Here is a 17,110-nt window from a genome sequence, read left to right on the forward strand (position 1 = left end):
CAATGCTTCTAATGCAGAACCCCTTCCGTATCTCTAAATTGCAGCATAATTCCCCTGGGTATTTTCAAGTTACCATTCGAGAATTCATGCAAACTCCTTATCTTTTCATGTCCACGGAAACGAGCACGTCATCACTTCGTCTGAAATCAAAGAACCAGACGATTTGCAACAGCGGATGCAAGTCTAGCCTCTTCTGTACAGCCGATTAGACATTGTAGAGGCTTAACCTGCTCATGTGTTTAATCAGCCCCATCCACGGTCTTTTGCATAATCTGAGACTTACATCGGATGATATAGCGCATCTCCTCATATTTGCTTTTTCAACAAAATCATCACCATCAAAAACGGATTCCTGCAACTTTTTCTTCGGGGAGCCAGGACCGGGGATATTGTTTTTTATTGGGTGGGAGGACGGATCTTCCAAAGCCATCTGTAACCTCAACGTGAGTCTTTGTGCGTGGCACAGGCAGGCCGAATGTGCCATGTTGAAATTGACTAGGTAATTTTCTTGTGAGCAGATATGTTAAAGTGAAAGGACGAACAGGACTGCAATGGCGGGAAAACCCAGCTTTATATCCTGCGGAAACCACGGCAGCGTCAGTCATGAGAGAAGATGAAGCAAAGGTAGTTACGAACAGAGTGACGTAGCAAATCTCATCAACCAATGATCTTCAACTTGTCCAATCTTCCCCACGCTCATTGGTGGCAGGCATGTGAAGGTGAACAAGAGCTCTCGTATCATTTGCCACCATGCTTGGTCTTCCTAGGAACAAAAGCTGTGATTAGCAGCCATTTATTGTTATGCATATTTATGCAAGGGCTTCTCAGCTTTGTTGTTGGGAAGACTGCTGTCTCTGTATAACAAAGCCTGCTGGCAAAGAAACTCGGGCGGCACTGAGATACCATTTCTCCTGAGCACCATAAGGGGGGCCAATGACTTCCTAGATGTTGCGTCTCAGGATGCTGGCATAAAGCCAACATTAGATTTTTGGTGCCAAAAGACCAAACACATAAACAGCCAGGGGAGACTTGCGAAATTTACCAACGATTGAGGGAAATGTTCTCTGCGAGGGCAAATTCCAGATTGTTCTGCAGTCGGGTGGAATTCCAAGGCCAAGAACACTAGAGGTAGACTCAGAATCTACAACAGAGCCATCTCCTGCAGAGGGGCACGTCTGGGATAACTCTGGCTGGACATGGGTTTGAACGAAAGCACAAACCGCGAGGTATGTTTGAATGGAAATCTCTCCCACTAAGAGGCTGACTAAATTATTGTTCATCAATGTGGCTCCAGGGCCGGGAATAAATAATTGGACCAATGAAAGAAACCCGCGGTAATTCCGCAAGAAAAGAAGTAAACAGTTCAATTGACTGCGATTTGCTCGGCCCCGTATTGCACCCGTTGCCCCCGCAGTGTCGCAGTGTCAATCTGTGGCTGTTGATCTTGGGAAAGTATTGTTTATGTTTAAAATTTTCATATTTTTCCTATCATTTCCTGGTCGGCTTCATTGACAGAGACAGACACTTTGGGTATTCTTTTTTGATAAGCTCATGGTGGGCCCGCTCTTATAAATTGCATACCATGATATTTACTACGATATTTGGTTCACACACAACAGGTCAGACATGGAAAACCAAAAGAGATTGTACAGCGACGTCGTCATCATTGGAGCAGGCCTGTCGGGAATCAACATGGCATGTCAGCTCCAACGGCAATTATGTGTCAGCGACTACGTGATTTACGACCGCGCTCGAGAATTGGGTGGCGCGTGGGCCGCCAACAAATGTGATTTTCCTGCGTCCCCTTCAAAGTGGTATTAGCTTACAAGGGGCAGATCCAGGATGCAGTGTTGATATACCCGGAGCTTTATATTCGTTGTCATGGTTCCCGAACCCAAATTTTACCAGCCTTTTCCCGTCCCAGAAGGAGATTTTATCCTACATCCAACGCGTTGCTCGCACTTCCAATGTCACAGATCATGTGGAGCTTCAGATTGAATGGAAAGGTGCCCAGTGGGTAGAATCATCTGGTACATGGCATGTCTCTCTCAGAAATTTGAGGACAGAAGAGGAATTTCTTCACGAAGCCAAGGTGCTGGTTTCCGCTGTCGGGGGCTATACCAATCCCAAGTTTCCTATCCTGCCTGGCTTGGACACATTTGAAGGCCCCGTGGTGCATACTGCCAAATGGAATAAGGAGTACGACCTCCGAGGCCTCAACGTAGCCGTGGTGGGTAACGGATGTTTGTTCACCTATGACTCGCCTGTCAGGGACATTGAGATAACATTCTACAGGTTCCGGCTCACAGGTAGTTCCTGCTGTGATCGATGAAGTCAACAGCCTGACGCAGTTTATCCGGGTAAGTTTTTCATTGCAGCGAGTCTGCTCCATTGATTCTGATTCTGTATGTGGAAGTAGAGCCCCCAGTACTATGTCCCGATGCCTATGGGCAATTACCGATTTGGAAGAGTATTGCGCGCTTGCTTCTGCTACATTCCACTCACTTTGCTTCTTATCCGTTGGCTGGTCTTTTGGATCCTTGATACCACACTTGGGCAGTTTTACAACGATTCCAAAGGAGACATATTGAGAGAGGAGAGAGCTTCGCGCAGTCGGAAGTATATTGCGGAGAACGCCCCTGGTTAGTATGTGACAGAATCAGTCGCCACCCTTATGCTGACTCAAACCTTTTAGAGCGATACTGGCCTTTACTTACACCTGGTTATGACCTTGGGTGCCGAGTATGTGAGTGTTTGAACTGTGTCGGGCCTCTAATAACACTGTATGTAGCGAAGGATACTAGACAATCACTATATCCGATCTCTTCGCAGCCCTAGAATGAATCTGGTCAAGGACTCGATTTCACAAGTCGACTCGAAGAGTGTGGTGACACGTTCAGGCGAAAAATACCCGGTTGATTTCATTGTGAGTTGCATGAAGAAAGATAATTTCATATCCCATGCTGACGGTAGATCGTAGATTCTCGCGACAGGGTTTGAGTTCACTCAATGGAAGGCCGATTCGGTGATAGGCCGGCGTGGAAAGTCGCTGAAACAGATTTGGGATGATCGAGGCGGCATCGGCGCTTACAAAACTGTGGCGATGAACGAGTTTCCCAACATGTTCTATTTACTAGGTCCGAATTCAGGCAGCGGACACACGTCTGTCCTTTTTGCGATCGAGTGGTGAGTATTGTCCTCCAACAGTACCGCCGCAGCTGTGCTAATATCTGTCACAGTTCGGTCAACCTCGTTATTAGGATTGCACGTCCTATACTGCAGCGACAGGCATCGATCGTAGAGGTATGCAAAGGGGCTGAGATTGAGTGGTGCGACACCATACAGACTGCTCTCAGCAAAACAGTGCTGACGCGCAGCTGTTCCAATGTGAGTTATTTGCCGATCATCGTAATGAACCATGCGCCTGCTGACGATCTCCAATGAAGCAATATACTGACCCAAAAACGGGATGGAATTTCTTCTCATATCCTTTCAAGTCTTTGAGTTTCTGGGCTGGCACGCGGTTTCCTACAATGAACCACTGGGATTACCGGTAGACTTTATATTCAGTCACCTTGGACTAAATAATTCGGTTTATATGTTCACCAACCTTGGGTGGACGGCATTTCTTTTTTATTTTGTTACTCTAATTGGGTTGCATCGATTATGGCTCCTTCCTAAAGACACCAGTAGTGAGATTTCCTCGTTTTTCTGTCAAATTGAAAAGAAAAGTATAATACATGATCGGTGCGTGTACTGAGTGTAGCAATGATCCGAAGAATTTCCTTGATACTGGTGAACGATAACGCGGCGAAGGGCGAAGAACCCTATGTACGAAAATAATTGGAACATTAGGAGTCACATGTATCGAGAGCCAAAATTTCTTGATGACCAATCCCTTGCTACTAAAACATAGTGGTAAATTGGATGATGTCAATGACTATCCTGAGGAATCTCCGCACAGGTAATTTGGAGTCTAGAAGGAGGATCGGCTTGGAGTTTGCCTGGTTGCAACTCTAAAACAATACCTTTAGCGATCGAATATTTCCAAAGCGAATACTCAAAATTTGTTCGTATTGTCTAGAATACCCGACATGATCAGCTCTTGACGTACTGTACCTTGTTATGACGTGATGCAGTGATCAAGCATACGGGTTATATAGGATTTGTCACATCACAAAGGTAAAAGTCGTCGCTTTCACTTACAACCGACTGTCGTACGAATCATCTTTATAATCAGGAAAGTTATTCACTGCAAAATCCTCACAGTATGGCCATTTACCCTCCTGATGTCGATCAAGGCCTAGCCGATCCAATTTTACTTGAGAAAATCGACAAGCTTTTCGCCTGCAATATTGGAAATTACATCAACCTTCCCCAGCTAGTTGTTGTGGGAGACCAGTCAAGTGGCAAAAGCTCTGTCCTAGAGGGGCTAACCCGATTGGCATTTCCTCGGGACAGCGGCCTGTGTACAAGGTTCGCTACTCAGATTATATTTCGCCGGTCTAAACATAGCGAGAGAACAATTATGGCTTCCATAATTCCGGATTCCAACGTCGAGGAGACACATGCATCGAAATTGAAGGACTGGAAAGGCAAAAACTTACAATCTCTTGATGTCGAGTCATTCTCTGAAATGATGACGGAGGTACACAGTTGGCATCTATCTTAATATGGGTGATATTGACATCTACTTGCAGGTTCATACTCTCATGGGAGTTTCTCGTTTGAAAGATGACGGATTACCTACTTTCTCTAATCACGTATTGCGAGTGGAGATTTGTGGGCCGCAAGAGGATCATATTAGTGTGATTGATGTTCCTGGAATCTTTCGCAATGTGATACCCGGAAAATCCACGAGGGAAGATAAAAGTCTGGTACGCGACATGGTACAGGCATATATGAGAAATCCTCGCTCTATCATGTTGACAGTGGTGCCGGCGAACGTTGACATAGCGACCCAAGAGATTATTGAAATGGCCCACGAGTTTGACCCTGAGGGCGAAAGGACACTTGGAGTTCTAACCAAGCCCGATCTGGTAGACAGGGGCGCGGAGGAAAAGGTCATTGATCTCATCAGAGGGAAAGATATGCAAGTAAGGCTCGGATGGGTAGTTGTCAGAAACCTCGGACAGAGCGAACTACTGGGAGGTATACATCGAGATGCAGCTGAAGAGAAGCATCACAAAAAGCACCCTTGGAGCACTATCGGCTGTGACAGCTTTGGGATTGATGCACTAAAGATTCGTATTCGGGTGACTGTGACCGCCAATGCGCGCCAGGCTTTTTCATCGGGAAGTTTCCATTGCCCTTGAGAGGAAATCCTTAACCAGGCTAACAATAGTATGTAGGTCACATCTGAAGTGAGCAAGAACCTCAGAGCCCGCCAAGTTAGCCTTCAGTCTCTTGGGCCGGAGCGGAACACAATGGAGCAGCAAGTGCAATACTTGCTTGGTATTGTTTCCTCGTTTCAGAATTTTACCATGCAAGCATTGGGGGCAAATTACAGCTCGAATGATGCGTTCGAGAATATTAAAGCCCTCAGACTGGCTACTGAGGTTGTTGCAAGAAACGAAAAATTCTCAGAAGATCTATCCCGGTGGGGTCATTTGATCAATTTCAACAGCGCGTTGCCCCAACAAGCCGATGCAAGCGACGTTGCTGGTAATCATCCAAAGTCAGGGAGAAGGCTTTTGCCCTCAAGAAAAGTAAAGGATATCCCTGAAATTCAGGATATTCTGCCAGAATCATCCAGTGTATCTCCTCCGCTAAGTCATGATATTTGCTCCTGGATAGGTGATGAATACCGCCAATCGCGAGGCTTTGAAATTGGAACATTCAATCACGTCCTTCTTTCGAGCCTAATGAAGAAGCAGTCATTGAAATGGATCTCCCTGGCGAATGGATACATCGGTGATATCATCACCATTGTCCATGGCTACATTACCAACGGACTGAGACAGATTTGTACTGACAGAAAAGTGTCTGAGAAACTGCTTTCCTTTCTGATGGGCAAGCTGCGGGAAAGATACCAAAGTGCGATTGATGAAGTTGAATTTTTGCTTTTCATTGAAAGATCAATAACCCCAATGACGCTAAACCACTACCTCAATGATAATCTGGAAAAATGGTATTTGCTCCCAACATACTGGCGTTTTACATGATGAGCTTACAAGCCAAAGTCGCCAGAAACGCGCAAATTCGATGCAAGCAAAGAAAGCATTCGACAGTCCAGAGGGAAAGGTAGTGCGTGTTGACGATCTAAATCATCACCAAAACATGAGTAATGCCGAACATGCTGTCCAAGACCTTCAGGATATCCTGGAATCATACTACAAAGTTGCGCGCAAGAGATTTGTTGACAACGTTTGCATGCAGGCAGCGGGTTATTATCTTATGCAAGGGCCAAATACCCCGATGGGTTTGCTGTCACCCTCTCTGGTCAGCACACTGGGAAAAGAACAGCTTGACGCGATTGCAGGAGAGGGGCCCACATTGAAAGGGAAACGCGAGCAACTACATAGGGAAATAGCCGATCTCTCCCTTGCAAGAGATATTTTACTATGAGCGTTGTTTGACTCTTTGATCTGTTCTTGGAGCATGTCTTGTGGGGATGGCTTGGGGTCGAAGAGCTTTTCGTGTGGGTCTGCTGTTGATATATAGTTCTCAATTAATTTAATGAAACCAGTGCTTTCAATTGACAATGCACAACTCCGAAAGACCACGAATCACATACAAACATGGACTGCATATTTGTGTGTTCTTCGCAGGGAGAAGCAGAGTTCATTCATTTAAAGAGCATACAAGTAATCTCCCCGATGTACCTTCCTGTATCAGATGCAACAGAGCCATTGCAACTTCATTGCGGTTATGAGCTGAAAGCATCGCTTATTTACTCAGTCTCGATTGCGCGATAATTTAGAGCATCCCGAAAACACACAGTTCCAACGCTGTGAGAATTACCAGATGCCAGTTCACAAAATAGCTACAGTACAACACGGCCTGCACCCGACTAATATGTCAATTCTCACCACAATCCGGTCTTAATTAGTGACATATTCCATTATTCCCCCTTCTCCTACCTCTCGCACCTGCTTGAAAAGATGATGAAACAGTCCAATTATAGAAAACTTCAGTAAGAATCAAGTAACAAATTTGCAGCCAGTGCCATATATACAGAGATCGTCACGCGATTTGGGGCTTGTTATCGGCTCAATATCGAGACGACACACTTCCATAAGAGATTCCGTTGAATTCCAAGTCGAAAAGCAGTAAAGCTGAGGTAGGTTTCACTGTTAAAGTGTAAGAGATCTTGAAGTATTCGATCCCTTTTGAATTTCGCTTTCTTTCAAAGAGCTGACGGGGGATTTTGCTAAGATCAGATTCCAAGGTGCAAAGTGGAAGTACTCCTACCTTGGTCAACAATTTGCAGCCCGTGTCAGAAATCAGACTCAAGGTACTTACTATCACAACGGAAATCCGGTTCTCTATCGTCGTTGCAGAAGAATAGATCATCTGTAAAGACTAAATTATTGGCTTGGTCTACCCTGACTGCGCGATAGAAGTTGAATTTGATGGGCTGGCGTTCGGATATCTTGGCAGACTTCCTCTTGTCAGTCTTTTCATATCGAGTGCCAATTCAAGCTGACCAACCTTCTTAATGTACCAAGTCATGCTGTCTTGGACGACCCAGTGTTCTTCAATATCTGACCAATGTTTTTGACGTTTCGCATGACGTGCTTTATCAAACGGTGTACTGGCTGAAACACCATACCAACGTCGGGAAATTCGCGTCTCCACGCGGTTTCCTTCAAGTCCACGAAGAACCGCTCCGCTGATTGATGTCAGGAGTGAGGAAAATTTGCTGGAATTCGTTCTTACCTACCTGACAACGGATGCCCAACTGTACATGTACGCGATATAATCAGTTCTCGACGAAAGCTGCTGTTGGTGGGATATAACTCACGCATTTGGGGGTTGCAATACTATAATAGAAGGATTACTGCCCTTCAACCGCTGCAAGAGATATCTTGAGGAGCCAAACCCCCCCACAAGAACGATAGCCTGCACTTGTCAACAAAGTTCGATGTGGTATAATTTTGTAATACCTTCGCATTAAGTCGGTTACGGGAAATCTTCTCAAGCTGCCCCCGAACTAATTCTTCGACTCGTGACACTATTGGCTCGAATATCTCTTCAATCTCAAACCTGGGCAGAAATTAGAATGGTGAAGCATAGCAATCAATATAGTGAACTGTGCCAAACTGACCCTTCAAATTGGACAAATCCACCATCTATATTCTTGTCAGGTTGATCCGCTGCTCCTGGAAGTGGAACAAAATGATCCACGTCTAGAAAGTCACAGTCAGATTCTTCACCGAAGGTAGGCTTGACCATGTCCCTCCAAAAGGAAAGAGCAGCCTCCTTGGACTTTATTGGAAGAGATTGATAGTTCTGAAGGCCTACTTTCTTCATGAGGACACGTTCAAATCTCTCATCAAGTAGTAGTGATCCGCAAACAGCCCCTTTAGAGATAAGAAATAAGTGATTCAATTGCGGCACTCGGTCATCAATAATCTCACCTGTGCCTTGTGTGGCTTCTTCCAGACTCAGTGGATCGACTTCTTTTACTTTGTAAGAGATCAAGTCCTGAAAACGGAGTTAAACTATGCCTTTTTTGGTTTCCGGGCGTGGTACTAACCACAGTCCCACCACCTGCGTCGCAAACCACTAAAACATCCTCTTTCTTCCAAATAGTCAGATATATGCCTCAATGATGATAGTAAGTTCCTCACCGTGATGGAGTTTGGTTGGATTGTCCTGAGTGAATGTAGAGCGGCAGCTTCCGGCTCCGACACAAGGGATATTTGGTTGGAGTTGATACCAGCCATTATGGCGGCTTGAAGTGTTGCATCTTTTGCTTTGTCGGACCAAACCGCCGGAACGGTAAGCACAAAGATTATCTCCAATGACTTGGCGGCGTCTCCGAAGCGTCGTTGAAGCGTTTCATTCACATGTAAAACGAGATGTCGTAGATACTCACCCGAGACCTGAACAGCATTTTTGTTGTATTGTGCCATAACAGACTTAGAGGCCAGCGATGGTGCATACTCCTGGTCCTGGCTTTCATCTAGCAAAAGCTTGGAACCGCGAATTACCTCGCACAAAGGACCGACTTGATAGCCCCACTTTGAAATATCTTTCTCGTACGAGATAACAGAAGGAACTTTTAGAGTGGTGCCTGGGCTTGAGTTAACAAATCTCTCACAAAAGGCTTGTCAGCGTGTCACTTGCGATTTCCCCCTCCGGGCCAGCTAGACACAATTTCGACATCTTCGGAACCACCTTCAAGTGCCCAAGCAATCCTGAACGAATTGGCATTTGTAAACAAAAAAAATAATGAGGCATGAGCTCCTGGGACTTTGATTGACTCACCCGCTGAAAGTTGTTCCAAAATCGAGCCCTATGACAACTCGACTACTTTTCCCCATTTTGATTGTGTTCTCATCAATTCCGCGGATGCGGATGCCTCCGTCATATAGTACGTTATTTCCAACGCGCTCTTATGAGCGTCCAGTGCTCGGCAAGCACCGGAAACTCTCGCCACCCTCGTTGATGATTCATTGATTCATTGATCGCCACAAGAGGCAAATTTCCACTTATGCCATTAGCCAGGATATTTAACACGTAATGACGAAAGATATTCCCATTGGAATCGAGCCCAGTCTTCGTGAGCCCAATACCTGGTGAAAATGCCTCTATGGAATTCATTATTCCCGTCTCGAAATGTTAGGTCAAATCAGAATTATAACTCTGCGCGTGGTACGCCTTACTTCAATTATCGCAGAAACATGATGCTGATATCTGGGCCCTGCTGCGGCTTAAGCTGAGGGCAGTAGACTGAACACGCTTCAAAACTCTGGTGAAGACCATGATTGCGGACTTTACGGAGAACTGGAGGCACAACGCAAGGTATAACATTTGCTCCAATATGAGAAGCCTTTATTTACGATATGGCCAGATCAGCAGAGAATTAAGGGCACATTTAGCTTCCTACAAAAACGAGCTCACTCGTGTTCAAGAGCAACTACGACGGAAGAATGAGCTCTGTACTGAACTAGAGATGCAATCAATGGTCTCAGACGACCAACACCAGCAACAGATCACTGGACTGTGCGGTAGGATCAATACTCTCGAAAATGACCTTCAAGTAATCAATGAAGAAGATCTTGTGAGGGGAGTGGCGAAGGCTTCGACTGAGCCTTGATCGTTGGGTGAAACAGAATTTCAAAGAAGCTGCGAAGCTGAACCTTCTCGATTACAGTGGTATGCTTCAATCAATTGGGACGACTACTACCCATTCAGAACATCCCATTGCAGGCAACAACCATCAGCGTTGGGCAATCATTCAAGGCTGGATAATTAAATTGCTCCACGAGTGCATTTTTCTTCAATACTTCCCTGGGCTCAGTCAATGCGAACATGAGCTTTTTCTCGGTATAGACCAATTGATATTTGAGCAAAGTGTGTGCATTTACCCATCAAAAAGCTTCACTAACCGTTACTTTAGGTGGTCTTAATACATGGAAACATTGCAAATTAGGAATTAATACAGCTCTCGGCACTATGACGGAACGTTCACAAGAGCTTCTCATAGAAGAACTTGTGGCCTATGTGGAAAACGAGCTGGGAGAATATACCAAAACGGCGCCTGATAAGCGACAGCAGCAGTTGCATAGTATCTTTAGCCAATGTGCTGATTTCAGGATGATGTGCAATCGGCAGCCACAAATCTACAGGTTTGTATCATCACCATGTGGACATACCGTCGACATGACATGTATGACCTCTGCGGCTGGAATTATCGATTGTCCTGAGACGACCGTTGCTCTTTCTCTCTGGCAGTCCCTTTGGAAAGAGGAACCATCCGGAGATCGATTTTGCTTGGAGCCGGAATCCATCTGGACTACTGCTCTATGAAAATTTGATGATACAAGTGTCTGTGCTCTCCATGTTTCAATATCTACAGTCGTTTGGAATGCAGATCCTTCCCGGGCGCGCCATGCAGATAAAAGGACTACAAAAAAAGGAATTGTATATTCAGGTGAGAGTCGAGTCTAGACATATCTGCAGTATATAAGATGTAGTACTGCAAAATAGAGTGTGGAGAAGCATATCAGTACAAAGGAAAGCCAGAAAGTGAGTCGTAACATTAATCTGAATATCTCAAAAAGATTTATACTTTTGTGCAGATCAATTTTATGGCCATGTGTTGCAAAAAGTATAGATTACATCTGCTATCAGAATCCTGGATTGGACTAGTCGAGGGTTCATTCTATAACAAACTGTGCTGGGCATACTGGGTGGTGGCGATATCTGTAATGGAATAGAAGTTGACGGCATTTCTTTTTGGACGCTCAATACACTGACATTACTTTTGGACAGGAGATATAGAAAGCATGGGACCGACTGGATGACGTCAGAGCATTCGAGGAGATATTTCAGTATTTCAGTCACTTTACATTTACAGTAATGGAAAGAACTCATCATACTATATCACTGTTCCGGTTTGGAGACTCGTCACAAACCGAACTCGGTCTGGAACATTCTCCTGCTCAGGTGCCAAAGTTCAAATCTTTATGACACTCCATTTTCTCATATACCTCAAGCTCGGCTCGCTCTAGAGCAAAATTGAGTTACGCATGATTCTACCTACCAGCATGTAGTTTCTGAGATATGCCCACTACTGCGATTGCAGTATAGAGAGGTTAACAAGTGTTATCTTTCTTTACGTCATGACCGAGGCTAATCCCAAATCAACCAGGGAATAAGGGAAAAGCGAGCAGCATAGCGGTATATCGGTATATTGACTGGGAAGACGGAATCATTCTTTTTGAACCCCCAACAGCAGATTCGAGTCCCGTTGTGCGACAAAATCGATCGCAACTCCATTGATTTCACAAACTCTGCCTTATATGAGCATTTGGCTTGATTGAGCCCAGAAAAGCTTATATGAGACAACTGGGCCCTTGTGGAATCAACAGCCCCACCCTTCCCATTATTTGTTCCTCGTCGAAAAAGACTTAGACCATGCTCATAAAGCGCAGCTGTTTTTTGGGGTCTTTGACGTTCTGTATGTGCTGCCCAAGTGTCAGGTGTTATTTGGGACCATGACAATGCTGACTCTGCGATTCGAAATCTTGCGAGCGTTCTCTTATACTGTACAGACGCGCTCGAAATCAGTTTCACTATTTTGTTCTCCTTGATTGCTTTCCAGCTACTATTTTTATCGACACTAAGCCTGATCTAGCTAGTCTATATTCATTGCCCTCTTCCTATTGGACAGTCATGACCAGGCTACGCCAGATGTAGGCTGAGGTGGGTCTAGCCAAGACTTAAGAAAGAACCGAAGAGAATAAAATGGTGAAACTAATTTCGAGCGCACCTGTATCATCACACGGTAGCCCGCCCCGGGTTCTAGCTTGTCCCGAGAAGATATTATAAACCCCTTTTGAGGCTCACAACGAACGCTTCGTGAACAGCCTCCATTACGAGACCTAACGCAAGGAATTATGACATTCGCATTATATACAGATTTCTCGACTTGGCCGTTTCAGTGGCCGATGATACATGTTATTGGAAGACATATCAGATCTGAATCCATGAAACTTTACCAGAAATTCGAGTCGAACTATCTATGGGACGATCAAGCTGTCCCGAGATGACGACACCATTGTCGATTGATATTCGAACATCATTTGGACCAATTAACCCTTGGAAGGATCTTCCGCCAGTCATCTCAGCGAGGGCGCTGTAAGTAAAAGAGACGTTTGAGCAATGGAAGGAGGGTGCTGGCTCTGATATGGTACCACTTAAAGAACAAAGAATGCCAGGGGTACCAAACATTGCGTTTATTCGACGCCCTTGGTGCTGTAACACTCCTTTTCCGGAATACATCTATCGGATGAGGAAGTTAGCTAAAGCTGACGGAAGGATGGATGCCCGGATTACTCGTTATTTATTGACAGTAGGGGAAGTACCTTGACAGAAGTTCAAACAATGAAATTGAGGTGGTCAATCTTGTACAATGGATTTTAAGATTCCTTCATATGATTGCGAGCGATCAGTTGTGAATCCGAGGTGCACGTGGATGGGGAAGGCGGATGATGGTAGATTGAACTCAAGAAAGAATCTGTGGTAATGTAAGGTTATGAGATGTTTTAAATCATAGAATACCTTCGTTTATATTCAAGGCATCAATCGATACATGAACGGAGTGAATGTCACATTTGTGGAATGGTTATTTTAAACATGAGGAGGGTGGATCTGGTGTGGGCCTGGTGGTTATTTCCCCTTTCAGCCGTGATGGACCTTGTACGCCCTGCAGTTGAAGGCCACAAAAGGTGCAAGGCCGTACTTCGCACTGAGAAAATAGAGGGTAGAACTATGTAGTAACACAGGCAAATCAAGAGCTCTATGTTTAATCACGAGCAACTCTCGAGACAATTGCAGAGTGGTTAATTTTTCAGACAACAGCGCATTTCTGCTACAGGTATTACATCAAAAGTTGTTTAATATCTACGCATGTAAATTGGAGGTTGTCGTTTGACCGGCCCACAGTTTACCTTTAGGCGGCATGGGAGACAAAAAAGTACAGTATGGTCTCTACCAAAATGAACACCGACAGCTGGACGGTTGTTAGCGCACGAAGAATGACCACAACCTGATTTCGGCATATTTAATATATCTAAAAATGTTGTTTTCACTTTCGCCAATGTGTATTACATTCAGAAGGTCAATGTTCAGTTCCTGAAAACCCTGAGTCTGAGATGAATATCTTCTCAGCCTTAACAGATAGCCAAAGGAAAAGCCACTAATTGCAGGTAGCGCGCAGTTAATCTGGCATATTTCTGAGTGACTGCAAAAAAGGTGATCTAGTTCATTGAGCAATGTATCAAACACGGGCGCACGTGAACAATATAGTTACCCAATTTGTTCCTCCAAGATCCACATTATTTGTATATTTGTTCTTTGCGGTTAGAAATAGCAGTTTTAGGTTTGATTTAATTCTACGAGCCGACCAATGAACGATGGGTAATGAATCTTCTTCGGGACCAGTGATAAACAGGACGACCGATGTTCAAATGTAGGAGGATGAATCTTGAGTGTTGTGTGCTGAATAAACAAAATCGAAAACAATTGCGGCAGAAAGTGGGCAATTAACCGGAAAATCACCTATCAAAGATTGCCTCATGAGTTTCTATGGATTGAACACGAGTATCGATCTCGTTCAATAACTACAGCAATTGGTTACTCAAGTCATTGTTCACCATTACACGTCAATAATAGAACTGTCACTTCCCACCCCGGAATAAGTTATTCGTGAGCAAATAAACTGCAGGTTTGTGGAGATCCCAAAGTTGATCTTCCAATTAACAGGGCAGTAATGTGCTCACTGCTTTTCTCAACTCCATTTTGTAGCTGAAACCAGCCCCCTGATTAACAGTGAGCCCGGCTTTGCGCTGCCGACAGGCTGGACCGGCTTGTGATAGACGTTGTTGGATTGAGGTCAATGCTGGCGAATGGGCTGAATAAACGGGCAAGGGCGTAATCCTCCCAGATAACTAGTATCGGAGCGGCAAATTACCTAGCTGAGCGCTGTTCATAGAAGGATGCCACAGGAATGAGTACCTCGTGATCGTTTTGTTTGGTTAATCTAGCCTCGGAACGTTTATCTCCCGTGCTGTGATCCCTGCCCGAGAGGTTTTAACAGAGTGTATCTCCGCTTTAAGATCATTTGTTTTCTGATTTAGAATAATTTCCATTTTGAAAGAAGCCATACAGCCTTCGCAAGATGTTGATCTTTTCCATTAATAGGTAGACAGCCATTGGTCATTTGGGGTTTGGTGAAGTCAATCTACCTACTCTCAAACGGGCTCATCTCAACACATATGCCTATGTGACATGCTCAGTATATGTAGTCTTCTTCCGCCTGTGTCAAGCCGTGGTTTTTACGAACCATCGGTAGAATGTTATGATTAAACGCTGGGCTTTTTAAGATCTGCAGCGGACTCCGATGACAAGAGCAGTAACAGGAACTACACACCATGGGTTATATATGTTATCGGGTTATAAATGTTATATCGCACAAAATGAAAATTTTGGTCACCCAATTTCAAACTTCTTTTTAGTCTATAGTTCTTACAAAGTCATGAGATATAGTCTGGGTACTTTGCGCTCGGTCAACGAGTTGCGTTTGTACCGAGTAGCTGCGGGGTGTTCCATTTCATGCTCATCTTGTCTCGAATATATACGGATACCGATGTATTTCTCGAGGCGGCTCAAGCTCAAAGTTGCTTGAGCGAGTGCAGGCCTCTTTCCGACAATTACCCTTACGCAAATGGTTTGATTCGGCCCAGGTAGATTGCGATCTGATTGAATTATTCTATTTGAACAGCTTCTCAGGGCGTAACAGGAAGAAATGCATAAGTTGCATCAGTTCACACCACTCCTACTACTGACCTCCGCAGGTGCGGAGACACGGCTGCCAGTGAGGTCTCCGGCTTTATCGTCGCACTTGGGAGGCTCCTGCGACTCCGCCTCCAGCCGCTTCACCACCAAATCAAACATCAAATCAAATGACTTGGCATCCTCATAACCATGCTTGATACCATGTTCTGTGAACAGGTAATCTATCATGGATCCCATTCGCCGATTGACCTCATAAAGAATCTCGGTTAGCCGGACTATCTCCTCCAACTCGCTCTTGGATTGGCTGAGCGCCTCCCGTATGGCAACTAGCTCCTGCTCGGCTCTCGTTTGGCGGCGTTCTGCTTGAACGGTGCGTGTATTGAGTGCACCAATAATTCGAAGAACTTCCTTAATACTGGTCAGCGATGTCGCGGCTAAGGAGGAAGAGACTTACCGAGGCATCCATGCCTGCGAGTGAATAATTGGCCAAAGAGGAGATACAGTAAGGGTCAAAGAAATAATATGGGGTAAAGAAGTAATATGGAGCAAGTGACACCTTGTACACTTAGAGGGAATCAGTGCCTTGAAACAGTAAAAGTACGATTTTTGATTCCAATGGCTATACTTATAGTTTGCTTGTTCCTCTTCATCAATTGAGAAGCTAGTATATCTCTTCTCTCGTTCATGCATAGATATTGTGGCTTGAACTAGGAAGACCATGTGTACTACCATGTGTTCATGATAGCATTGGGCGAGAAGTGTATTTCTGAGCGCACCTCACAGAAAGCACCAGACGCCATGTTTAAATGAATGAACAGAGTCGGTATGATTAATGTGGCAGAATATTAGCCATCATGAACAAGACTTGATCACAAAGAGAATTAAGGGTACTGTAATTGGAAGAGCAGCACGTTGAAATTGGCACCGGTCTTTTGTACATCACCACAAATCCACCCCAATTTCTCCACACCACATAAAATAGCACGTTCGCTTTCCAAAAATACTTGTTCATTAACTGAAGGCTGTCGTTATAAAGCTAGATTAACAAGCTTCCCTGGAATTTCTGAGTTATAAGGGCTTGATCTCACTTTTCTCAGCAATTGCTCTCCACTGTATCCAGCATTCTAGATCTCTCTTTGCCCATCAACCATCCAATTCTGCGTCCAGACATACTACTAGCAACCATTTCTCGAGCCATGCCTGGAACCATCTCGAAGGTGGCAAAATGGTTTGGGCTGGAGGTGGTACATGTCATCATCGTTCGTCGGTCACATCATGGAGATCTACGTCTTGTCCAGTCTACATTTCCTTCTGACCATCCAACGGTAGGTCTCCTTTTAGCTTTCGAAATATCTACTAAATTTTCTAAGAATATTACATTGACTCTTGAGGAACAAGAGGCGAGCTCATCGAAAGAAGACATTGAGTGGTAGATGGCTAGCTAGAAAACACTGGCAAATTCGGCCGCCGCTGTATGTCTCTGCGGAGGAGCGGAGTGGAACTGTTGTGAAATGAAGCTTGTGCAGATCAGGAACCAAGCCGCATCGTTGGAATTAGGTCCGAGGTGTCTATGCGGACGTCCAAGCTGATTTCCAATCAACTTGGCTTATTGTTGTATATATAGGCTCATATATCCCTC

At 44.7% G+C, this 17,110-nt stretch overlaps 4 protein-coding genes across 4 annotated transcripts; 2 read left to right on the forward strand and 2 right to left on the reverse strand.

The window, feature by feature from the left end:
* Positions 1-1,626: 1,626 nt before the first annotated feature.
* N7506_000266 (flavin-containing monooxygenase) lies at positions 1,627-3,444 on the forward strand (the record flags this gene model as incomplete). The annotated part of the gene is made up of 8 exons (XM_056949562.1): positions 1,627-1,786; positions 1,836-2,266; positions 2,310-2,360; positions 2,420-2,642; positions 2,696-2,742; positions 2,792-2,969; positions 2,994-3,186; positions 3,240-3,444. The coding sequence occupies 8 exons, from the start codon at positions 1,627-1,629 to the stop codon at positions 3,442-3,444; spliced, it is 1,488 nt and encodes a 495-aa protein (XP_056815477.1).
* Positions 3,445-4,270: 826 nt separating this feature from the next.
* Positions 4,271-6,567, forward strand: N7506_000267 (dynamin family protein; the record flags this gene model as incomplete). The annotated part of the gene is made up of 4 exons (XM_056949563.1): positions 4,271-4,648; positions 4,701-5,298; positions 5,365-6,130; positions 6,183-6,567. The coding sequence occupies 4 exons, from the start codon at positions 4,271-4,273 to the stop codon at positions 6,565-6,567; spliced, it is 2,127 nt and encodes a 708-aa protein (XP_056815478.1).
* Positions 6,568-7,212: 645 nt separating this feature from the next.
* N7506_000268 (Hsp70 family protein) lies at positions 7,213-9,080 on the reverse strand (the record flags this gene model as incomplete). Its single annotated transcript, XM_056949564.1, has 9 exons — positions 7,213-7,409; positions 7,465-7,603; positions 7,654-7,834; positions 7,886-7,903; positions 7,967-8,064; positions 8,109-8,208; positions 8,270-8,649; positions 8,702-8,746; positions 8,796-9,080. 9 exons carry the CDS (start codon positions 9,078-9,080, stop codon positions 7,213-7,215), a joined length of 1,443 nt encoding a protein of 480 aa, XP_056815479.1.
* Positions 9,081-15,495: 6,415 nt separating this feature from the next.
* Positions 15,496-15,937, reverse strand: N7506_000269 (uncharacterized protein; the record flags this gene model as incomplete). The annotated part of the gene is made up of 2 exons (XM_056949565.1): positions 15,496-15,879; positions 15,926-15,937. The coding sequence occupies 2 exons, from the start codon at positions 15,935-15,937 to the stop codon at positions 15,496-15,498; spliced, it is 396 nt and encodes a 131-aa protein (XP_056815480.1).
* Between the last annotated feature and the right edge of the window lie 1,173 nt (positions 15,938-17,110).

Source organism: Penicillium brevicompactum (genome assembly GCF_028827555.1).
Source record: "Penicillium brevicompactum strain IBT 35665 chromosome Unknown utg000001l_segment0_segment0, whole genome shotgun sequence".
In the NCBI taxonomy this organism is placed as follows: domain Eukaryota; kingdom Fungi; phylum Ascomycota; class Eurotiomycetes; order Eurotiales; family Aspergillaceae; genus Penicillium; species Penicillium brevicompactum.